The following is a 25,764-nucleotide window of genomic DNA, read 5'->3' as shown; positions in this document are numbered from 1 at the left end:
CTCTTAAATATGTCTTCTGGTTCCTGACCTTTTCATAAGCAGGACCAGTTTCCGTCAATTTACTTCAACTTGATCTAGAATGATTTTGCATTTATGTAGTACATATACAGATGCTTATACATGGACAAGGTACCACCACTGAGTTGTGGTTAACTCGTTTAGGGGTGTAGAGGTTCTCACTGCACTAACTTCTGTCAGGAATGGAGTAGCATTATAAAAATACAGCACATTTCCTACTATTTATGATGGATATAAAATGATGCATTTTTCTAAGTGTCTTACTTGTGTAATTATTTTCATTGGCGGAAGTTTATTAATTCACACTCTGAAAACTGCTTGCACGTGCTGCTTTATACAAACTTCTGAAATGAATTGCAGAGGAATGCAATGCAACAAGTATTGAAAATCTAGATTGTCTCAGACTTAAGGTTATTGCTTAATAAACCAAAGGGTGGAATGATGGTTTAGTGGTTAGCATGCTGCCCCATAATGCCAGGAACCCAGGTTGATTCCAGCATATGACAACTGTGTGGAGTTTGCACATTCTCTCATGTTTGCATGGGTTTCTTCTGGGTGCACTGGTTTCCTCCTATAATCAAAAGGATGTGCTGGCTAGGTGGACTGGCCATGATAAATTCATAAAATCCCAACAGTGTGGAAGCAGGCAATGAAGTCCATGCTGACGCTCTCAAGAGCATCCCACCCAGACCCAACTCCCTACCCTATCCCTGTAACCCTGCATTTCCCATGGCTGATCCACCTAACCTGCACACCTGGGGGAGGAAACCCATGTAGACAGAGGGAGAATGTGCAGACAGCGGGAGAATGTGCAAACTCCACACAGTCACCCAAGAGTGGAATCAAACTCTGGTCCCTGGTGCTGTGAGGCATCAGTGCTGACCACTGAGCCACCATGCTGCCCTTAGTGCCCGTTCTGTCCAAGGATATATAGGTTAGGTAGATTAGCTATGGAAAATGCAGGGTTGCATGGATAGGGTGGATCTGGGTGGGATGCTCTTTGGAAGGTCATTGTGGCCTTGATGGGCCAAATGGCCTGCTTCCACGCACCCCAGGGAAAATACTTTGTCTATTTATCCTATCCATGCCCCTCATAATTTTGTAAACCTCTATAAGGTCACCCTCAGCCTCCGACACTCCAGGGAAAACAGCACCAACCTGTTCAGTCTCTCCCTGTAGCTCAGATCCTCCAACCCTGGCAACATCCTTGTAAATCTTTTCTGAACCCTTTCAAGTTTCACAACATCTCTATGACTCTATGGGGATTCTATTATTCTAATGCATCTTTCTACTGGTATGAGAACTGAAATCTGTGTTTGGGAAGTTCAGGACCATCACTGAAACAGAGAACCACTTACTAAAATAACTTGATATCACAGCACCTGAGTGATAGTGTTATCAACGCTACTTACATTGAGCTCAATGAGATTGCACATATACCACTGGATTTCCAAAATTTTATTGAGAAGAGTCTTTTTAAAACTCTTATGTTTTCCTATTATCAATTTTTTGAGAATCTGCTTTTGTTTTGTCTCCTGCAGTTGTCTTATTATCAAAAAAATTGTAAAACATGCTATACTTTTTATATAGGGGTGGATAAATCTGTTTCATTGGTGATCCCTTTGTAACATTGGAAAATATTTCAGGTATTTTTGAAAATCAGGTACTGAGGCTAGCCTACCCTATAAGATATGTTTGTTAAAATTTAAATCCAGACAGGCAATTACTTTAATTTTGCCATCTCACTGCACCTTAAAAAAAACAGAAAACATATTTGTATGGAGAAATGACAACTAATATTTCAGACTTAGAACAGCTGCTTCAATTTTCAAGGAGATTTTTTTTAACTTTCATTAAAGCAATGATTTTTCGATGAAGAATGGCAGAAATAAGAAGCAGGAATGGAACAAAGTAATTGCTGAAAACAGAATTGAAGATGAACCATGGTTGAAAAAGTGGACTGCATGCAGTGCTAAAGCAGAGCACAACAGAGGCTTGAATAGTACAAAGCTACTACAGGTAGTTCTGATATAATGCACATTTTGGCAGTGCAATTTGGCTATAATGTCACTAAAGAATTAGGGAATGGTACTTTCGAGAACGCTTACCTCTGTCAGTAATAGCTCGATTTCAGTGGTGAATGGTTCGCACACTTTGTTCTGCACATGTGCAGCTATCTGCACTGAAATGTCCGCGCCGTTTTGCACATGCACCAATGTTCACAGAATCATAGAATCCCTACGATGTGGAAACAGGCCAATTGACCCCACAAGTCCACACTGACTCTCCGATGAGTATCCCACCCAAACCCATTTCCCTACCCTATTACTCTACATTTCCCATGAGTAAATGCACCTAACATACACATCCCTGGACACAATGGACAATTTAGTATGGCCAGTTCAAGTAACCTGCATATCTTTGGACTGTGGGAGGAAACCAGAGAACTCAGAAGAAACCCAAGCAGACATGGGGAGAACGTGGAAACTCTATACAGACAGTCGCTCGAGGCTGGAATCGAACCCAGGTTCCTGCTGCTGTGAGGCAGCAGTACTCACCAATGAGCCACATTCATGCTGTTCTGTACATGCTTCCGTGTGCGTGCATGTGCAATGTCGGTACTACTCTTTGTGCTGTTCTACGCATGCGCTGATGTCAGCGCTGAAGCCTCTGTGCCACTCTGCGCAAGCACCAATGTCAGCTGCTGACAAAGCAGTTTTCTGAAAGAGGTACTGTACAGCAAGCAGCTTTCTTATATTTTATAAATGCTTTGTGTTAAATTTACTTTTGTTTTGTTGATAAATGTGATTTCAACCTTCATTCAGGCTGTGTTATACTTTTCATTTTTGGATGATTTTTGAGCTGGGTCTGCCCTAACCCCATTTGTCCCACAGGACCCATTATTTCCATTAAGCGATTTTCTATTAAGGTAGATTTCGCTGGAACGCAACTACTGCGTTAGTGGAGAACTACATGTTAGTCATCGGTGTTTAAACCATTATGTGTTTCAAACTCACCTGCACATTTTGTGGATACAGAGTATTGTATGGCTGGGTTCACTGTTCCTTTACATCATGTTACATAAATTTGTCATTACTTAAGAGTTTCTAGAAATGATCACAAAATGACAAAATAAGAATTGTGCACTTAATTTGTAAAATACAGGTGTTAGTATGACCTGAAATAATTGCTGATATTAAGAGTCACCTATATAACAGTTCATCGTGAAATGTGCATTTAACATTGAAAAATAAGCTGGTACAGATTGCAACTGCGTGCACAATAAAATATTAGCATGCACAATGCAGCGGGTGAAACTGCCTATCATGTCTCTGACAGTGTTGCTGAAAGGATGCTTATATTTCTGGAGTATATCCAACTGAACACATTTTGTACTCATGCATTCAACTGCATTTCTAAGCATAAATATTGAGATCAATAGTGAATGTGACCACAAAGACCAACAAACATATGGGTCTTTTAAGCTAACATGCTTCAATAAATGTAGAGTTCTATTGCTTGCACACTTGCTCTCCAAATTACGTAACAAAGTCCAGCACTGTAGAGTTCAGCCCGTGGTCTGTGTGTGAAAAGAGGAGAACCAATACACATTCCTACAAAAACTATCAAGAGAGGTGAAACAATCATGGCTAAGAAAAAATATTAAGAGAACACCAAATCAAAGGAAGAGACTTCCAATCTTGTTTTAAAAAGTCTTAAATTAATGAATGAAAAACTTGTTGAGTACAATTCTGGGTGTCACATCATAGGAAAGATGGAATGCATTCAAGAAAGTGTAGAAGTGATTTGTAAGAATTTGTAAGAAAGAGAAACTTTAGTTATGAGGATAGGTTGAAGAAATTGGTACCACCATCATTGGTTAGAAGAAGGATGAGAGAAGATTTGATGGAGATTTTTGAAATCATGAGCAAGCTGGATAGAGTAATTAGGAAGAAACTGTTTCCACTCATGGAAGGAACAAGAATGTGACAGCATAGATTTAAAATGATCTGCAAAGAATCAAGGGTGATGTGAGAAAAGATTTTCACACAGCAAATAGTTAGGATGTTGAACGTATTGCCTGGAAATGTGATAGTGATAGGTTCAATTGAGGCATTCAAGAGTGCATTAGACCATTACTTGGATTGAAATAGTATGCACAAGTATGAGGGAAAAGTAAGGGATTAGAACGAGATAATGATATTCATCCGAAGAGCCAGTGCAGTCACCATGGGCTAAACGGCTTCTTTCTGTGCCAAAGGAATTCTGTGATTGGCAGCAATTTAGAATTCAGCAAAGAAAGATCAAGAAATTGAGAAACAACGAAAATGAAAATAACAAGAAATAAAGATGTAGAACATAAAGGTTTCTACAGTTACGTAAAATGAAAAAGATTAGTAAATGCTCTGGGCCCACTACAGACAGGAACTGGAGAAGTTGCAATGGCTAATAAGGAAAGAGCAGATAAATTAAACAAATCATTTATGCTTGTCTTCTTGGAGGAAGATGCAAACAAGCTCCCATAAATTTTACAGTTTTGCACTAATAAGGAAGGAGAACAAAATTAATATTAGTAAAAAAATTATTGGATAAATTAATGAGACTGAAAGTTGATAAATACCCTGGACCTGACATTCTACACTGCAGAGTGATGAAATAGGTTGCTGCAGCAATGGTGGAAGCTTTGCTGGTTATCTTCCAAAATTCCATAGATTCTGGAATTGTTCCTGTTGATTGAAAGGTTACAAACCTAACTTAACATTTCAGGAACGAAGGAGAGAGAAAATGGCAAACTATAAACCAGTTAGCTTGGCATCGGTAGTAGGAGAAAAGTAGAATCTGTCATAACAGACAAGATAACTGAAAACTTAAAAATTAATGGTAGGATTGTGTAAAATCATCATAGATTTATGAAAGGAAAATCATGACAGACTTACAGTATTGTAGTTGATCCTTAACAACTCTCGGGACAATTGGCAATGCGCAATAAATCCTGGACTAGCCAGCAAAGTCCAGATTTCATGAATAAATCTTTTAAAAATCTTGATAATGATGCTCCCTGGTATTGTCAGCCCTCCCCAAGCCATGCACTACCTTGATGTGGAAATATATTGCCAGTTCTTCAATGTTATTGTGTCAAAATCCTAGAACACCCACCCTAGTAGCACTGTGGAGGTACGTATGCAAAACAAATAGCATCAATACAAGAAGGCAGCTTGCCATCACTTTCTCTAGATCCAGGATTGCCTAAATTACATAATTTTTATACAAGGAACCTCGATTATCTGAAGACTTCAAGGTTCCACAAAAACGTTATATCAAAGAAGTAAGTATATTTGATTTACCTATACTGAATAGCATGTGAAAATGCTGGCAAAAACAAAGAAACACAAGCAGCTGAAGCATCAGCGACTGGATATTTTTTTCAGTAAGGGTTAGTTACACAGCCCTTTGCAACAGTAAGTGCTTTACTGTATTCCCAACCCTTTACTGGGCCATCCATGAAAATATGGCCAGGAATGTAAACACATGTGGAAGGCAATGCTTCTGTCGTTCTATCACGAGACTGAGTTCCCGGAAACTGACAAATGCTCCTGTGATCGTAGAAGCTGTTCGGGATCTTGTTTAATGCTGAGATTTGATATACAGTATTTATGTAATGGTAACTCTTTCTCATTTTAACCTGTAATTTGCAGACTGCAAGGATTAGTTTGTTTAAATGGCAGACTCATTAAAATTATAGATTTAAACAAATTCTCTGGTAGAGCATAGCGTTAGATCAGTATGGCTTCCCTTGTTTAAGGTAAAATCGATTATCCAAATTATCGATTATCTGGATGAAATAGTGCCCGCCCATTTCGTTTGGATAATTGAGGTTCTTCTGTGTTTTTAAAAAAACCTTTTTTTAGAAGTCCCTTACTCAGGGTCCATGTGTGATAAATGAACACCTTCATGCAGAAATTATGTTTTATTAAACTAAAACATTTACAAACTAAAACAGAAACTTTGTTTTCTCAAACATTTGCAGGTACTGAGCTCACTCTTTTTAGCGTATCATGATTCCTCTCTTCCACCACCCTTCAAAAATAATTCTTCATAAAAATCTACCAGTCTGGGAACTAACATCTGTTATCTGTTCAGCAATGATCACTGAAATATCACCTTAGTTCAGCATTGTCAATGTTTAGACAATCATCTGACTTGCTTTGACAAAGAAACATTTTCCCATTTGTTGCAAAATTAGCGTGTGGTCCATTCTCATCAGATTTTGACTGCTTTTTGAATTATTTCCAAACATGCTATTATCTATCAACACTTGTGTCTCATGGTGATTCCAGTTGCTATGGCTGTAGAGTGAGAGTTAATTTAATTTGCTTTTCAGCAGCTTCTATCTACAGCCTATGTAGGGCCACACAATTGGGGTCTCGAGTTCGCTTAAAGAATTATATGTGATTTGTTAAGATATAGGCACAGACAAAGTTCAGGGAATAGACACATTCAGTGTGTCTAGCTGAAAATGACCTATACAGTGGAAATCAACTTAAAATTGGCATGCTGGCTAATTTTATTTAACATTAAAGCCCTCCTCAGCTTTGGTGACTTAGCAGACTTGCAAAGGAGACACAAAAAAGACATTTCATCATTTAAACTCCATGTTACGATCACTCTCCATTTAAAAATAATATCTTGGATAAAAATTAAATACAAACAATTTTCCAGAACTTAAACAATTTTCAAATCTGATCACACAATATTTCTTCTCTAGCCTTCTGCAGGTTCCAAGAGTACTGAAAGCCCTCTGTAACCTCTCTGAAATAACCATTCTCTATATGGCAGTCCTATGATAACTCTTCAAAACAACCATTCTCTGTATATGAAATGGACAGAAGGTTATAATGAGGTATTCTTAGATAAAAAGCACAATAATCAAGAAAAGAAGAGGCAATCTGCTGAACCATGTTAATCTTGTTCCTATTTAGCAATCTTTCTTTGACAAGTAAAATAATCCAAAAGATAACATTGCTGTGCATATTTCCTCCACTCACTGCAAATATTATACTACATCATAATCTCTGCCAACGCAGATACATAGACTATAATAGAGGGATACAAGAGTTGACATTGTTAAGGTTATAGCATCCCTTATTGTGGGATAGTCTGCACCTGAATGAGACTGTACCAATATCTTTATGGTTAGGTTTGCTAGTGCTATTGGGAGATCTCACCCACTTAGAGAAAAAAATCACTTACCCTTCCCGGCAGCCCTCGCTTCTCTCCACCCTCTCTCCTTACCGCTCTGTAAAAAACGGAAGTGTTGAGGGGAACAGCCACAGGGGATTCCTGCTCTGTCTGTGGGTTCCCTCTCCACCCGTGACTGTAATCCATCTGTCCTTATCCTGTGTCTCCAGAGTGACCACCTCTCTGTACATCCATGACCCCTAGTAATTGAGTTCCTCATTCTGGCAAAATGTTTCTTGCTATCCACCCTGTCTATACCTCTTATGATTTTGTAGACCTCAATTAGGTTGCCCCTCAACCCCCATCTTACTAAAGAAAATAATGCTAACCTACTCAACTTCTCTCTATATCTAGCACCCTTCATACCAGGCAACATCCTAGTGAACATCTTCTCCAAAGCATCCACATGCTTTTGGTAACGTGGTGACCAGAACTGTATGCAGTTTGCCAAATGTGGCTGAACCAAAGTCCTATACAACTGTAACATGGCCTGCCAACTCTTGTACTCAATACTCCATCCGATGAAGGAAAGCATGCTGTATGCTTTCTTGACCACTCTATTGACCTGCTTTGCCACCTTCAGGATACAATGAACCTGAACACCCAGATTTCTCTGTATATGGATGCCCTGGAAATATGCAGGGAAGAGGTTTTGGGAATATTGGAAAGGATGAATATAGATAAGTCTCCTGGGCCTGATGGCATTTACCCCAGGATCCTATGGGAAGCTAGGGAGGAGATAGCAGAGCCATTGGCCTGGATTTTTATGTCGTCATTGTCAACGGGAATAGTACCAGAGGACTGGAGGATAGCGAATGTGGTCCCATTGTTCAAGAAAGGGAGTAGGGATAGCCCTAGTAACTATAGGCCAGTGAGTCTGACTTCAGTGGTGGGCAAAGTCTTAGAGAGAATGGTAAGGGATAAGATTTATGAACATCTGGGTAGGAATAACGTGATCAGGGATAGCCAGCATGGTTTTGTGAAGGGCAGGTCGTGCCTCACAAACCTTATTGAGTTCTTTGAGAAGGTGACTAAGGAAGTGGATGAGGGTAAAGCAGTAGATGTTGTGTATATGGATTTTAGTAAGGCGTTCGATAAGGTTCCCCATGGTAGGCTAATGCTAAAACTTCGGAGGTATGGCATTGAGGATACATTAGAGGTTTGGATTAGGAATTGGCTGGCTGGAAGGAGACAGAGGGTAGTAGTTGATGGATTATGTTCATCTTGGAGCGCAGTTACTAGCGGTGTACCACAAGGATCTGTTCTGGGACCATTGCTTTTTGTTATCTTTATAAATGATCTAGAGGAAGGACTTGAAAGCTGGGTAAGCAAGTTTGCGGATGACACAAAAGTCGGTGGAGTTGTGGATAGTGAGGAAGGAAGTGGTAGGTTACAGCGGGATATAGATAAGTTGCAGAGCTGGGCGGAAATGTGGCAAATGGAATTCAATGTAGCTAAGTGCGAAGTCGTTCACTTTGGTAGGAATAACAAGATGATGGATTACTGGGCTAATGGTAGGCTACTTGGTAGTGTGGATGAGCAGAGGGATCTTGGTGTCCATGTACACAGATCTCTGAAAGTTGCCACCCAGGTAAATAGTGCTGTGAGGAAGGCATATGGTGTACTGGGCTTTATTGGCAGAGGAATTGAGTTCCGGAGTCCTGAGGTCATGTTGCAGTTGTATAAGACTCTGGTGAGGCCTCATCTGGAGTATTGTGTGCAGTTTTGGTCGCCATACTATAGGAAGGATGTGGAAGCTTTAGAACGAGTGCAGAGGAGGTTTACCAGGATGTTGCCTGGAATGGTAGGAAAATCTTATGAGGAAAGGCTGAGGCACTTGGGGCTGTTCTCATTGGAGAAGAGAAGGTTTAGGGGAGATCTGATAGAAGTGTATAAGATGATTAGGGGTTTAGATAGGGTAGATACTAAGAACCTTTTACCGCTAATGGAGTCAGGTGTTACTAGGGGACATAGCTTTAAATTAAGGGGTGGTAGGTATAGGACAGATGTTAGGGGTAGATTCTTCACACAGCGGGTTGTGAGTTCATGGAATGCCCTGCCCGTATCAGTGGTGAACTCTCCTTCTTTATGGTCATTTAAGCGGGCATTGGATAGGCATTTGGAAGTTATTGGGCTAGTATAGGTTAGGTAGGATTCGGTCGGCGCAACATCGAGGGCCGAAGGGCCTGTACTGCGCTGTATCCTTCTATGTTCTATGTTCTATGTTCTATATCAATTTTCCCTGGGGCTTTTCCATTTACTCTACAGTTCACTCCTGAATTGGATCTTCCAAAATGCATCGCCTCGCATTTGTCCGGATTGAACTCCATCTGCCATTTTAAACAAAAAATCATTCACAGGATGAGGGCATTGCTGGCTAAGCCAGCATTTATTGCCCATTGGGCAGGTAAGAGTCAGCCACATTACTATGAGTCTGGAGTCACATGAAGGCCAGACCAAATAAGATGGCAGCTTCCTTCTCTGAAGGACATTAGTGATCCAGATGGGTTTTTCCAACAATCAGCAATGGACTCATGGTCATTATTAGACTCTTAATTCCAGATTTTTATTGAATTCAAATTCGCCATGGCAGGACTCAAACTCAGGTCCTCAGAACATTATCTCCATCTCTGAATTAACAGTCCAGCGATAATACTACTAGGCCATCGCCCAACTCTAGACTAGGTTGGTGCTGGAAAAGCACAGCAGGTCAGGCAGCATCCGAGGAGCAGGAAAATCAACGTTTCAAGTAAAAGCCCTTCATCAGGATTAGAGGCAGGATGCCTGCAGAGTGGAGAGATAAATGAGAGGGGGGTGGGGGTGGGGAGAAAGTAGCATAGAGTAACAATAGGTGAATGGGGGTGGGGATGGAGGTGATAGGTCTGAGAGGAGGGATAGGGAAGGTAGCAAAGAATACAATGGGTGAATGGGGGTGGGGATGAAGGTGATAGGTCAGAGAGGAGGGTGAGTGGCAAATCTGTTTCAGGACATGGTTGAAGAGCTTCAGGGCAGAGAAGGTGACCTGGGGGTTGCAGTGAGAGACAGACTCACTGAGATTTTTGTAGAGAGAGGAGGAAAACTTCTTCAAGGCAGGCATCCTTGTAAGAGGATTCGCAGTAGGATTAAAATCAACTAGGTAAAAACAAGGACTGCAGATGCTGGAAACCAGAGTCTAGATTAAGCACCCAACTCTCCAATCTATCTACATTCGACTGCATTCTCTGATAATCCCCTTCACTATCTGCTATTCCACCGATCTTAGTGACATCTGTAAACTTGCTAATCAGATCACCTATACATTCCTCCAGATCATTTATATATATCACAAACAATAGTGGCCGTAGCACAGATCCCAGTGGAACACCACTGGTCACAGTTCTCCATTTTGAGAAATTTCCTTCCACTATTGCTCTCTGTCTTCTGTTGCCCAGCAAGATTCTATCCATCTAGCTAGTACACCCTGAACCGCATGCGACTTAACTTTCTCTGTCAGCCTACCATTGGGAACCTTATCAAATGCTTTACTGAAGTCCATGTATATGACATCCATAGCACTTCCCTCATCAATCAACTGAGTGGGGATTTGAGGAATTTTTAATTCACCTAAGGGTGATGAGGGTCTGGAATGCACTGTCTAGGAGTGTAGTTGAGGGGGAAACTCTCAACATTTAAAAAGTACTTGGATGAGCACTACCACCTTCTCATGGACAGCTAATGGATAGGCGATAAATGCTGGCCAGCCAGCGACATCCATGTCCCATGAGTGAATTTTAAAAAAGCATTATGACAGAAGTGAGGACTGCAGATGCTGGAAATCAGAGTCTAGATTAGAGGGGCGGTGGAAAAGCACAGCAGATCAGGCAGCACCGAGTAGCAGGAAAATCAACGTTTCGGGCAAAAGCCCTTCATCGGCTTAATTGAATCTACAAAAGTCACCAATTTGGAACAAACCATGCCAGAGAAGAATACAGTCAGTTATTTCTGTGACATATTGCATTTGGTGGCATTTTTAAAGTTCTTGCTTACTACCTAAGCATCTAAAATAACATTCTGATTGCCTTATGAATTATCAGCCTGCCTTAACCTTTTAATCCCTTTTCTGTTGATGCTATAGTTGAGATGCCAACCCATTTTTAGCTTCTACCTTCCCTTTGTTCAGCTTCACGCAACAATGGGCAGTACAAAATGGGGAACTTGGTAATGAAAAAGATGATAAGGGAGATGTTACCCCAAGAGTCTCAAGCTGGCATTTTCCACTATCCTTCAGGACTTCTGCAATAAAATGAAGGAAGCATCAAAAAGCCTGGCAAGGAACAAATTCTGCTTGGAGCTTGGAGGAAGGAAGAGAATTGGTGCAAAATTACTCACAATTGGAATACTGTGTCCAGTTCTGGTCGTCCTACTATGGGAAAGATACAGAGGCTTTGGAGAGGGTGCAGAGAAGGTTCACCAGGATGCTGCCTGGACAGGAGGGCTTGCCTTCTGAAGAAAGGTTGAAAAAGCTCGGACAGAAGGAGGAAGAGAGGAGATCTGATCGAAGTATACAAGCCAATGAGAGGAATAGATAGAGTTAATAGCCAGAGACTCTTCTCTCAGGCAGGATTGACGGGTACGAGGGGTCATAGTTTTAAGATATTAGGGGAAAGGTATAGAGGAGATGTCAGAGATAGGTTCTTTACACAGAGCGTTGTAAATGCCTGGAATGCGTTGCCAGTGATGGTGGTGGAAGCAGAGTCATTAGGGACATTTAAGAGACTGCTGGACAGACACAGTGAGTTGAGGGGAGTGTAGGTAAAGTTATTATATTTTACATGAGGATTAAACCTCGGCACAACATAATTGGCCACAGGACCTGTTCAGTGCTGTACTTTTCTATATTCTATGTACATTGAGTGTGGAAGGGAAGAGTAAAAAGTGCTGTACTATCATACATGTTGGAAAAAAATTTAAACCAAGGAACCCCATCTTCTCTCTCTGGCCTGAAAAGATCCTAAGCTGCTGTTTGAGAAATGCTGAAGTTATTCCTGGTGAACATCTTTCTTCTCAAGCAACCTCACTAAAATCAGATTATGTGGTCATTCATCTAATTGATTTTATGGGGTATAAATATTTGCAAAAGTACTTAACGATTTCCTACATTTAATTGTAAATAGCTTCTGAATATCCAGATGTACCAAAAACATTATATAAATGAAAGAGAGCTCTTTCCTGGTTCATTTCATCTTTCTCCACTGGTTTACTAGTATATCTAATGAATCCTAATTCTTTAAAAGTAATAAAAATATTATGTGGATAGAGGAAATCTGAAATTAAAACAGAAAGACAAAAATACTCTGCAAATCTAATAGTATTCATGGAGTGAGAAATAGAGTTAACATAAAGTCAAGTGAGTCATCTTCAGAATGGATTTGTTCTGAAGTTACATTTCATCTTAAAAATCTTAACTCCAGAAACAAGTTATTCTGGTATCAAGTTATCCCATCACTAAGGCACCCTTTATTAACACATGCACTACACATGGACTCTGACCAGCTTGCTCAGAAGCAGATCTGAGAGTGAGGAGAATCTCTGACACTTCTCTTTATATCTGTCAGCCAGGACTCCCTGATTGGGTTGTTAACCTGGGCCAATCAGAGAACTCATGTTCAATATCCACCTGGCTGACCTTGTTCCAGTCACTACATCCCTCCCCCCACAAGCCCAGGGATGCAGGTCTGTTCTTTTCCTTGGAGCTTCTGGTGGATCATTTTTGCACTTGGTCCAGTTCCTCCGACTCAGACTCGGACACGGGCAGCTTGTACCGGATGGTTGCCCACCTCTTGCGTCTGGGGTGTCTCAGAAGGAATTTCTCCTATTCTTCAGGTGGTAATGGTATCTAGGTGGCAACATCAGCTACGTCCATCTCAGACTCTGAGGTTTCTTCGACATTAGATGGAGGGAGAGAACCCACAGTTTCTGATAGCCTTTCGGACTGTTTTGAGGGACCGGGTATGTTTTGCTTCTGCCCCAGTTGCGAGATAGCAGCTTTCATGTGATCCACATCTTTGTTCAGGACTGTCTCACCTACCTGAACTTTGTACGTCATGTGAACTTAACCTCCCTTCAACCTTGCCTCATACCCACGCTGGGCCATTTCCACGGTTTCAACACCAAACCCCATTCCAGAAGTAAATTGCCTCCCTCGCTTAGAGGAGGAATGTGGCTGGCATTGGATTTCCTGATGCCGTTTCACAATCGCTCCCAGGTCCAGGAATATTGAGTTAACCTGGTGCAGAGTCTTCGTCCCATCAATAACTCTGCTGTCACTGTAGTTGCATGAGGGGTAGTCCATAATCAAACAGGAACCGGGACAGTTTGATATCAAGTGAAACTGTAGGATGTTTCTTTCAGTCTGTCTTCAATGTGGGTGTCACGGTGGCTCAGTGATTAGCACTGCTGCCTCACAGCGCAAGGGACCCAGGTTTGATCCCAGCCTCGGGTGACTGTGTGGAGTGTGCACATTCTCTCAGTGTCTGCATGGGTTTCCTCTGGGTACTCCAGTTTCCTCTCACATTCCAAAGACGGGCAGTTTAGGTGGATTGGCTACGCTAAATTGCCCATAGTGTTCAGGAATGTTAGGTTAGGTGCATAAGTCAGGGGTAAATGTAGAGTAATAGAGGAATGGGTCTGGGTGGGATACTGTTTGGAGGGTCAATGTGGACTTGTTGAGCCAAAGGGCCTGTTTCCACACTGTAGGGATTCTCTCTGCTCATTCCACAGGAAAATTGGTTGACAGATGGCATGCAGCTATCTGAACATGCCAAATGTCGTTTGACTTCAGGAAATACTCAAAATCCCTGCAGGTAAATAATGTCTTATTGTCTGTGACCATTGTTCTGGGAGTCCATGTATTGCAAACAATGCCTGCACCTTTTACGTTGTTATCCCCGAGTTTGAAGAATGAACTCTATGCGTATCCATCTACTTTGATGGGCATCCACAAAGACCGAGACAAAGACATTGAGGTCATGAAAGGACTGGCATAGTCGACGTGCAAACCACACGTAACAATCACAAACAGCAAGCAGAGCAGGTAATATTTGATGTTAATGAGTGTACAATCCTGATTTAATGCCAGTGAAATCAATTTGGGAAGTTATAGTATAGATGTTGCATGTTAACCTCACACAGCTGAACACATATTAAATAAATTTAAGGAGCCCCTCCAGTGCTATTTAAATAGACTATTTTCAGATTAGTTGCATGATGGTACAACTGCTCATATTTTTGAACTGTTTCTGTATTTGGCTAGAATTTCAGTAGTCTGCTGTTGTGAGCTGGCTGGTTTCAAATGTTCTTTTGCTCATTTAAATCTTGTGCTGAAACAAGTTGCTTCCAGATGTCAGTGGTCGAATAGAGTTTTCTTTGGGAATCTACCATAATGTGGAGCTTGAAGAAAGACCACACGGACGGGACAAGCTGCTACAAGAGGGAGATGGAGGGGATGGGGGTAAAATGTCTTTCATCAGGAGGCCACGTTCACAGAGGATGTTCTGGCTGCAATTCCCTTATCTCATTTTCAGGGACGAATAATGCATGAGATGTCCAGGCTTTACAAAAGAAATCTTGATTGAAAACTGATGTTTACTGTAACCACAACTGCAATCTGAAAGAAGAGCAATAGCATCACCTGGCTTCCTCCAGGCTGCAGCTGGAAGAGAGTGAAGGATTACAACTGGAACTGAAGGAACACAGAGTTATAGAGATGTACAGCACGGAAACAAACCCTTCGGTCCAGCTCGTCCATCCTGACCAGATATCCCAACCTAATCTAGTCCCATTTGTCAGCAGTTGGCCCACATCCCTCTCAATCCTTTTTATTCAAATACCCATTCAGATGCCTTTTAAATGTTGCAATTGTATCAGCCTCCACTACTTCCTCTGGCAGCTCATTCCATATATGCATCACCCTCTGCGTGAAAATGTTGCCCCTTAGGTCCCTTTTATATCTTGTCCCGTCTCACCATTAAACCTAGCCCTCTAGTTCTGGATTCCCCCACCCCAGGGAAAAGACCTTGTCTATTTATCCTATCCATGCCCCTCATGATTTTATAAACCTCTACCAGGTCACCCCTCAGCCTTTGATGCTCCAAGGAAAACAGCCCCAGCCTGTTCAGCCTCTCCCTATAGCTCAAACTCTCCAACCCTGGCAACATCCTTGTAAATCTTTTCTGAATCCTGCAATATTCCAAAAGTGGCCTAACAAACATCCTGTACAGCTGCAACATGACCTACCAACTCCTGTACTCAATGCTCTGACCAACAAAGGAAAACATACCAAACACCTCCTTCACTATCCTATCTACCTGTGACTCTATTGACAATGAACTATGAACCTGCACTCCAAGGTCTTTGTTCAGCAACACTCCCTAGGACCTTACCATTAAATGTATAAGTCCTGCTATGATTTGTTTTCTCACAATGCAGCACCTCACTTCTATCTAAATTAAACTCCATCTGCCACTCCTTAGCCCATTGGCCCGTCTGATCAAGATCCTATTGTAACCTAAAGTAACCTTCTTCACTGTTCACTAAACATCCAATTTTGGTGTCATCTGTAAACTTACTAACTATAACCCCTATGTTCATATCCAAAGCATTTATAAAAATGACGAAACGTAGTGGACCCAGCATCGATCCTTGTGTCAATATGTATTTCCCCACATTCTACCTTCCATGTCCTTCTCCACAGTAAACACCGACGCAAAATACTCATTTAGTATCATGAAGAAAAACAGCATCAACATCGACAGTCCCTTTCTACTTGGGTTATAATCAATTAATTTATCACTGACATCATTAATCCAACCACACTTCCGTATTCACTAGCTCTGATCAGACAGTTTAGTAGTATTGAAGACTGTGATGAAAGCCACATAAGCCACAACGTGAGCTGTGGCATCAGCTATTATTCACTGTAACATGGTGAATTCCTCAAGCGTGTTGGTGTAAGTGACTACCTATCCCACATTGGAGAGAATAGGTTCTAGATCCTGCACAAAATCCTTCACTAAGGTAGTGAGGGAAAATCCCATTCTCCTTGTCATTGAGAAGAGGTTTTATGATAAGCTTTCCAGACATCAAGCATCTGGCTACATACAACCATCAGCTGCTACTATACTGGCCGATCAAAGTCTTCATGTGACTCCACTAAACACAAAGTAGTCAGTGACTGTTGTCTCCAGCAAGTTAATGTCTGAATCCCTTCTCCTCGTACCTCAACTCCTGGGTATTTGTACCCAGTATTTCACTTGATGCAGATTCACCCCCCCCCCTTCGCCTGTCTGCATTGGTGACCCTGGATATGAAGCATTACCCCACCAAGGTCTCCAGTGCATTGCAAGAAAACATTGGTGCTCAATTTCTTGCGTCTTCAATCAAAATGTGAGCGCAATGACTCCCAGAACAGCTCTCATCCACAATGCACCTTCACTTTAAGAGTCCCAAGCTTCTTTTAAGTAACACAAACAATTCATGCTGTCAGTTCCTGTGCTGATGTATGCGGTCAATAAACAGCACAGGGCATGCCAGCTACATGCAGCAAATATCTGAAACAGCAGGCAGCACAAATTTGACATGTTGCCTTCAATGCAATGAATGGAGATGGTCATGTTATGAATCACAATCTGTGACTTGTTTTCAGGGGTTAGCCAATTATATTCCCTTCACCTTTGTTTTTCTGATCCTACATGCATCAGTGAGGATTTCTGGAATATTATACCATTTGAATGTAATGTCGGTACTCACTAATCTTATTCCTGGACTGGTTCACTTTCTCTCCAAGTGCCTTTGCTTCTGTGAATCTGGTGAAATAAAATAGATTGGAGACAGTGAAAAAAAGAATGAAACTAAGATAACAAACTAGGCAATATCCATGATAAATAAATTCACACTCACAGATATAAACCAAATTAATTTTAATTTTTTTCAACTCCGTTTTTCACTAGCATTCTCAAATGTTATATTTTCACTTTCTTTAATCAAACAGGTGGCAGAACTGAATCCTGAAAGTACATTCATCTTGAATTTAACACTGGGGCTAATTTACCTGCTAACAGCAGCAAGTGGATACTTAAGTCATTCCTGGCGTGGATGTCAGAAAACTGGACTGGACATTAGTGGTACTGAGTAAAAGCAAAATAGTGCAGACGCTAGAAATCTGAGACAAGCACAGAAAATACTAGAGAAACTCAGTAGGTCTGACAGCATCGGTAGAGAGAGAAACTGAGTTAATACTTCGAGTCAGGCATGACTTTGAAGAATGTTCTGAAGAACAGCCATACCAGGCTCAAACGTTAACTTTGTTTCTGTCTCCAGAGAGGCTGCCATACCCACAGAGTTTCTCCAGCTCTCTCGGTTTTTGTTTCGGATCTCCAGCGTTCACAGTTCTTTGTTTCATTTAACCACAGGAAGCCACCAAGCCCCTGAGTTCCGGAATGTTATCCCTGAAGCTTTCCACCTTTCTCTCTTCTTTTAATATGATCCTTGAACAAAGTTCAAGATCATTTATCCCAAAATCTCTGTACGTGTCTTGATGGCAAATTCTGCTGATAACGATCCTGTGAACTGCTTGAGAGTGTGTCATTAAAACTGTGATACAAATGCAAATTGTCATTGCTGTATAAATATATTTAAACTGTAATCAGACAAATCACAAGCTTTCTCTAGTCTCCGGATGAACTGTCATGTGGTAGGAACCAGATACACTTCACAAACGCTCAACTCTTGGCTGACGTTTCCAAAATGAACTAATTTCGGTGCTTAACTCAGCCAACAGAAATCTAACAGGTCTCAGTGGACAAGCTGTTAAAATATGATTGTTTTTTAAAAGAGAGGCTTTTCCCCCCAACATCGAACAATGGGAGTGCTTGGACATTAAAAAAACCTAACCTCTTAATCCCCAAAGCCATCTGGAGAAGTAACCTAAACCAGAACAATCAGTACCTGGCCAAAGTCAGTACAATTCTGAAAAATCAACAAAGATTTTTCCTATTGAAAAGTGGTTGCTTGTTCATGAAAAGGGGCTGTCAGCACACACGCAAAGGATGAAAATCTGAGGATTTCACCTGGGCACTTACATCTTTGAGACAGGACCACCAGTGTGGTGGCTCTATCGGATCTTTTGAGGTCATTGGGAGAGTAGCTAAGTAGCACTGGCAAAGAAAAATGCTAGTGATCATTTGGATACAGCAACAGTATCTCCCTCTCATGAAGGGTAGCCAACAAAAAGCCTCTTCCCCACCATTCTTAAGGCTAGTCCAGGCTTCTCTGGTGACATCTTTGTCAGTCAGAAAACAAAATACTGTAATGTTGAAAGCTGAAATAAAAGCAGAAAATGCTAGGATTCACAATGTGAACTGAATGCATGAAAGAACACAAATTGGTGCAAGCTGGCTTTGCCCTGGTTCGCCAACATGACATGAACATGATTTTTCGGGTAAATGTCCTGCAGAGTGGCCTTCGAGATACACAACAACGCAGAGTTGCCAAGCAGAAACTGATAGCCAAATTCCATACCGATGAAGACAGCCTCAACCGTGATCTTGGGTTCATGTCGCGCTACATGTAACCCCACCACACTGTTCTGTATTTGTAAAATCTTCCTTACTGCCCTGTTTTGACATCATCACCTTGATAACTTGTTATGATCTCTCTACCTTTAATTAGTTTGTACAGTTTTGGATTACTTGTTACTTTGGTTAGTCCCATGGCATGTGACTCTCATACCTATCGTGTCATTCCAGCCATTTAATTTGAATCCAGTGCCATCCTACATTTTTGGAATTATCGCTCTGCCTCAATCAGATCATAGGTCATCCCTTCACTTACTGTTCAGTTGTTGACACTTTACTCATGCCGTCTGACACTTTTGATCACCTGCAGAGACTTGTTATTTATCCTACTGACACTCCACTCACACCATTTGTATGATCATTTGGTTTCTCTGCCTATAAATTGTACTGGTGTGCTTTTCTTCACCTTACCTAATGAAGGAGCAGTGCTCCAAAAGCTTGCGATTTCAAATAAACCTGATGGACTATAACCTATGGCTTCTGACCCAATCCAAACGAATGTTCAGTGTCGAAGGGTGAGATGCTGATCATTGAGCTTGCACTAAGCTTCAATGGAACACTGCAGCAAGCCAGAAACAGTAAGGTTAGAGTTAGAGCAAGGTGAAGAAATAAGGTTCTGATGACGCCAACTTTGACAAGGGAGCCTTTGAAATGTCCACCTCCATCCTCATATGAAGATTCCCCAGCAATGTTGCTGATAGGGCTCTCGGCTGGTTCTGACCCATCTCCCACACTTTGGCTCTCACCCTCCTGCAACAACAACAGGGCTTCCCTTGTCTTACCGACCATCTCACCAGCATCCACCTCCAGAGGAACATGAGCCGTCATTTCTGCCAAGTCCAGCGAGACATTACCTCAGGCCACATATTCCCCTCCCCTTCCTTGTCAGCCTTCCACAGGGACTGCTCTCTCCAGGACACTCTGGTCTACTCTTCCTTCACTCCCAACATCCCCCACACAGCCCCATGCCATTTTCGCTGCAACTGCAGAAGGTGTAACATTTACTTCATCCCTAATCAGTATCTCAGGGCCCAAACACACTTTCCAGATGAAGCAGAACACCTACATTCTGTCCGCAGAACAGACTCTGAACTTGCAGTTGCCTGCCATTTCAAGACACCTTGTTCCCTGGCCAACATCTCTCTCTCAGGCTTGCTGCAGTTCTCCAGAGAAGCTCGGCACAAGCTAGAAGAACAGCATCTCATTTTCTGCTTGGGGACCCTGCAGCTCTCTGGACCCAATAACGACTTCAACAACTCGAGAGCTTGAGCTCTCTTACATCCTTACCCCAATCCTCATACACCAGGCCTTGTTATCACATTGTCTGTTATTACACACAACCCATTGTTAGTAACTTATAGTCCCCATTAACAGTTATTCACCCTCCTAGCCAGATCATTATCCACTCCTTTGTCTGTCCAGCTGTTCTCTCTCTTTGGGCTCTATCCCACCCTCAGCCCTTCCCCTTACCCTACCTTTTGCATGAAAACAGACATTTTCCTGGATGCCATCAGTTCTGAGGAAGGGTCACTGGACCCAAAGCGCTAATTCTGATTTCTCTCCACAGGCACTGCCAAACCTGCTGAGCTTTTCCAGCAAATTCTGTTTTTGTTTCTGATTTACAGCAACTGCAGTTCCTTCGGTTTTAAAGGAAAATAAGTTGGCAACTGGAAGTTTAGGGTAATGCTATCAAACTGAATACAGAAGTTCTGCAAAGCCAGTCTCCATTTAATCTTGATAATGTAGAAAAGAAACATCATAAGCAGTGAAGACTTTACTAAATTATTCTCCTTAGTCCCTGTGTCAAGTTCCTGATACCCCAAGAGTGGCACTTATCATATGAAGGCCTGTATAACTTTAGTCATCAGCATAGCTAGCTCTACCAATACACCAGATCCCAACTGAATCTAAAGACTGAAGATGTGTGATGTGGGAAGCCAACATGGTTGACTTCACCTTTTGGTCACCATTTCCATTGTAAGATCAGAAATCAGGTTCTTCGCCCTACAACACAACCAGAAAACAGGAGAGTGTAATGGGATACATTTGACCAGTTGACAATGCTTGGAAAATTAAAGATTAGAAGGAATAAGTACAGGTCATGTGGCCCGTCAAAGCTCAACTCCACAAAACCCTTAATTCCAGAAATTATACAGCAGACTGATTGAGCTGGGAAGGAATATTGGGACCATTTACCCAAAACACGACATGGACAGATTTTTTTTTTAATCATACTACATGTTTCACATGAGACAGAAATAATACTGTGTTTCCCACAGCAATTTTTAATGGGAGTGATTAATGAGCTTTAATTCGGCTTAGTAATGCAGTTACAGTTGTGGTAATGATAATCTGACCACATTCATTTAAAAGCACAGTATGGTTGGGTTCTTATTTTCAATGTCATGGTAAGTGCATAAAAGCATGATGAGTTATTAAAGTTGTAAATGAACCTGGCAAGTTTTGCCAGACTCACATAGCTAATATTAAATATTAGTCCCAGGAATTCTAAGTACATGTCGGAAATTGTCTCAGGCTGGAATCATTCTTCTTCAGGCAATAATAAGTAGTTGAAATAATCTGGTGAAGAAGAAATATTGGGGCTACTAAAAATGCCACTGCACACTTCAATCTGTCTTTTCGGGGGGGGGGGGGGGGGGGGGGGGGATGAGGTTCATGGGCCTTGTGAGCTTTCCTTAGCCTTTTCAGTTGATGTAATAATATTTCATTTTTCAATTGTCACCAGGTATGAAAGCTGTTCAATTATAATTTATTCAACTTGAGAAGTGCAGGGGAGCACAGATTCCAAGTCAGGCAGCCAGAGGAGTGGATGAAAGCAGGAACCTGAGACAGGTAGGCAGCAGCATATGGAAGAGAAAGCAAGAGAAGGGCCCCGAGACAGATATTTGACAGAAACATCCCATGAAAGACGTAAGCTTGGCTGGGGGCAGGATGGACAGAGGTGGACTTATGACTGTATTATAGAGTAGACCTGAGGATAAGAAAAATCAAACAGCAATATTACAGAAAAGTCATGAGTGGACTGGTGAGAAGCTGCTGTTGGCGACAGTGTGCAAAGCACTGAAATTGAAGAAACATCATGTTTTGTTAACAACCTGTTATTACCTTCCACTATTACCAAGGTCAGTATTTGGGTCCCCAGTTAGTAGCTTGCTAGGCCATTTCTGAGGTTAAGTAAGAGCAAACTAAACTGCTGTGAGTTTGTAGTCATGACACCATCAATGAGCCACACAGATCTGTTGGCCCACCACATCAATGTTGACCAACAAATACCAAGCTACACTAATACCATTTACTTGCACTTGGTCTACAGCACACTATGCCCGGCATTTTAGGTGATGATGCAAATGCTTCTTAAATGTCACGAGAGTATCTGCCTCCATCAGCCTCTCAGGCAGCACGTTCCATATGTCTATCACTTTCTGGATGAAAAATTCTCTCTCACATTTCCTCTAAACTATTTGCTCTTTATCTTAAACTTATGCTGTCTGGTCTTAGACACATCTGACATCTGGAAAAGAGTCTCATGATATACTCCATCTATGCCTCTGACAATTTTGATTGATTAATTAAATTAATCGATTCATTGTGATTTGTATTTAAGGGAAGATACAGTGAAAGGCTTCAACTATCACTATGGTGTGGCACCATTTTGAATAACTAAAAAGAACACAAAAATTAAAAATAAATGCATATAACTGAAAGAGTGTCCATCATTGTTCTTTATCTACTGCTCCAGATCAAGACTTCACGCTGCCACTGCCCAACTGCTTTTCCAGACCCACCAACATTGGAGTCCCCACTCTTTAAGGTGCCATCTCTTGCTGCTGGGTCCATCTCACTGATGAAAGGTAAGACTGAAATGAAGGAGGAGCCTGAGTTGGACTGGGGAGGACAAAGTTAAAAATCACACACCACCAGGTTATAGTCAAACAGGTTAATTTGGAAGCACTAGCTTTCAGAGTGCTGTTCCTTCATCAAGTGGTTGTGGAGCAGGACCATAAGACACCCATAGCAAAAGATTACAGTGTCATGCAACTGAAATGATATATTGAACAAACCTAGATGGTTGTTAAGTCTTTCCTCTTTTAGAATAGGTTGCAGGTAAAAAGGAAGAGAAAATTAAAGTAAAACACAAGCAGATGGAAAAAGGAGAGGTAAGCCCCAGGCTTAGGACCCTGAGTATTGCCTACTCCTCGGCGACCATCTTGAAATGGTTATCTTCCAGTTACAGATTGGAATCTGTGTATCAAGATATGAATGTGTACACTTCAATCAGATCCTGCCTCAGTCTCCTCTGTTCCAAGAAAAATGAGCCTTGGCCTATTGACTCTCTCTTCATAACAGACTTTTCATTCCAGGCAACATCCTAGTGAATCTCCTCTGCAGCCCCTCCAGTCCAATCACATTCTTTCCATATTGTGGAGTTGAACTTCCAATTTCAGATTTATCAATTGAATTTAAATTCCCCCAATAGCTATGGTGGAATTTGAAATCGGAACACCAGAAAATTAGCCTGAATCTCTGGATTAATAGTTCAGTGATATGACCATGAAACCACCACCTCGCCTTTATAATAACTTACCATGCCAGCTAACTGATCACCTCTGACTCGGCGTTCGATACGGCTCCTGTAACACACAGCAGCTCGCCTTCTGTGCCAGGAGTGCCTTGTTAAAAGGTCACTCTCTTCCTCTGGTGGCAAAGGTGTTGAGGCAACTACATTTGTCATGTCCATCTCTGATTCAGAGGACTGGTCAATGCTTGACGGACAGGGTAAACCCATGGGTTTTGGCAGCCTTTCTGACTTTGAGGGGCAGGTCATGTTTTGTTCCCACACTGTGAATTCACGGCTTTCATATGGTCCGTAAGCATCTTCCGGACTGTTACACCTTCCTGAACTTCATACATCACTGGTCCTGAAATTGTGTCAACCATGCCTTTTACCCATGTAGGGTCTTTTCTGTGGTTCTTACACCAAACTTTGTCCCCTGTATCAAACTCTCTTTCTTGCTCGGGGGAGCCTTGTGTCTGCATTGGCATGCCTGATGCCTTCACCCTCCCCACCCAGGTCCGGAGTCTTCTCCCCATTAGCAACTCTGCTGGTACAACCCCTATAGTTACATGAGGGGTGATCCTATAATCAATAGGAACCTGGACATTTTTGAATCTCGTGAGACTGCAGGCTGTTTGTCCAAGTCTGCCTTCAAAGTTAGGTCTACTCTTTCTGCTAGACATTTGGATGATAGATAGTACGGAGCTGTCCTTTTATGTCAATTCCTAGTCGACTTTAGGAAATACTGAAATCCTCTGCTGGCAAATGATGCATTAAAAATTCTCGTGTTTGACAAATGGACTCTAGTTACATCCAAAGACACTGACTGGGAGTCTACAATGACGAAGAACATTGAGCCAATGACAGGGCGTTCACAGTTGACATGCAACCAAATTCAAGGTTTACCTAACCATTCCAACGAGTTACTGGCAATAATTTGTGTCCTTGTTGGCGCTCTGGGCACTGCCTCTCCAATGCAGCTGTCTTCATCCAGGGTCGCCAGATATAATGTCACAAAAACATCTGCATTTTGGAGACCCCTGGATGACCCTGTGGAGTTCAGCCAGTATCTGGCGGTGACTTTCACCCAGGACAATCACTCTTGCTTCCTACAAAAATGTGCTGTCCTCTACTGCGATCTGTTCTCTCCAGGTCCAAAAAGATTTCATGTCTAGTTGTGATGGCCCTTTGGTTTGCTCAAACACCACCAGTTGTTTCAGTTTTGATGGGAATGGATCTTCATGCCTCCAAAGCCTGATATTGTCAACTGTGATACTCCCACTCCACCAAGGACATGCCAGTCCTGAGCCTCCTCCACCACCAAATCCAAGGAGGAAGAACACCTCATCTTCCACTTTAGGACCCTTCAACCACATGGCATCAATGTCGACTTCACTAGTTTGCACATCTCCCCTCCCCCCAACTCATCTCAGCTCCAACCGTCCAACTCGGCACCATGTTCTTGACCTGTCCATCTGTCCATCTTCCTTACAAACTATCCACTCCACCCTCCTGACCTATCAAAATCACCCCTCACCTACATCCTTGCAAGAGGATTCGCAGTAAGGTTAAAATCAATGAGGCAAAAGTGACGATTGCAGATGCTGGAATCAGAGTCTAGATTTGAGTGGTGCTGGAAAAGCACAGCAGATCAGGTAGCATCTGAGGAGTAGGAAAATTGATGTTTCGGGCAAAAGCCCTTCTTCAGGAATGAAGGCAGAGAGCCTCCGGGGTGGAGACATAAATAGGAGGGTGGTGGGCTGGGGAGAAGATAGCCAAGAATACAGGTGGATGGAGGTGGGGATGAAGGTGATAGGTCAGAGAGGAGGGTGGATCGGATAGGTGGGAAGGAAATTGGCAGGTAGGACAGGTTATGAGGATGGTGCTGAGCTAGAAGGTTGAAACTGGAGTAAGGTGAGGGGAGTGGAAATGAGGAAACTGGTGAAGTCCACATTGCTGCCCTGGGGTTGAAGTGTTCCGAGGCAGAAGATGAGGTGTTCTTCCTCCAGGCATCAGGTGTTGAGGGAGCGATTGTGGAGGAGGCCACGGATCTGCATGTCCTCGGCAGAGTGGGAGGGGAGTTGAAATGTTGGGCCATAGGGCAATGAGGTTGATTGCTGCGGGTGTCCCGGACATATTCCCTAAAGTGCTCTGCGAGAAGGCATCCAGTCTCCCCAATGTAGTGGAAACCACATTGGGAGCAACAGATACAATATATGACATTGGTGGATGTGCAGGCGAAACTTTGATGGATGTGGAAGGCTCCTTTGGGCCCTTGGGTGGAGGTGAGGGAGGAGGTGTGGGCGCAGGTTTCGCAAT

The 25,764-nt window shown here is 42.2% G+C and overlaps 1 protein-coding gene across 1 annotated transcript in view; it reads right to left on the bottom strand.

The window, feature by feature from the left end:
• kif6 (kinesin family member 6) overlaps positions 1-25,764 on the bottom strand; it is a 541,049-nt gene that overhangs the window by 125,345 nt on the left and 389,940 nt on the right. The window contains exon 15 of the mRNA XM_060854513.1: positions 17,044-17,099. Within this exon, the coding sequence (XP_060710496.1) occupies positions 17,044-17,099 (56 nt within the window). The remainder of the gene's footprint in view (positions 1-17,043; positions 17,100-25,764) is intronic.

The sequence above is a fragment of the Hemiscyllium ocellatum genome, chromosome 3 (assembly GCF_020745735.1).
Source record: "Hemiscyllium ocellatum isolate sHemOce1 chromosome 3, sHemOce1.pat.X.cur, whole genome shotgun sequence".
In the NCBI taxonomy this organism is placed as follows: domain Eukaryota; kingdom Metazoa; phylum Chordata; class Chondrichthyes; order Orectolobiformes; family Hemiscylliidae; genus Hemiscyllium; species Hemiscyllium ocellatum.
The sequence above is the reverse complement of the archived record's forward strand: the minus strand, read 5'-3'. Positions and strand labels throughout refer to the sequence as shown.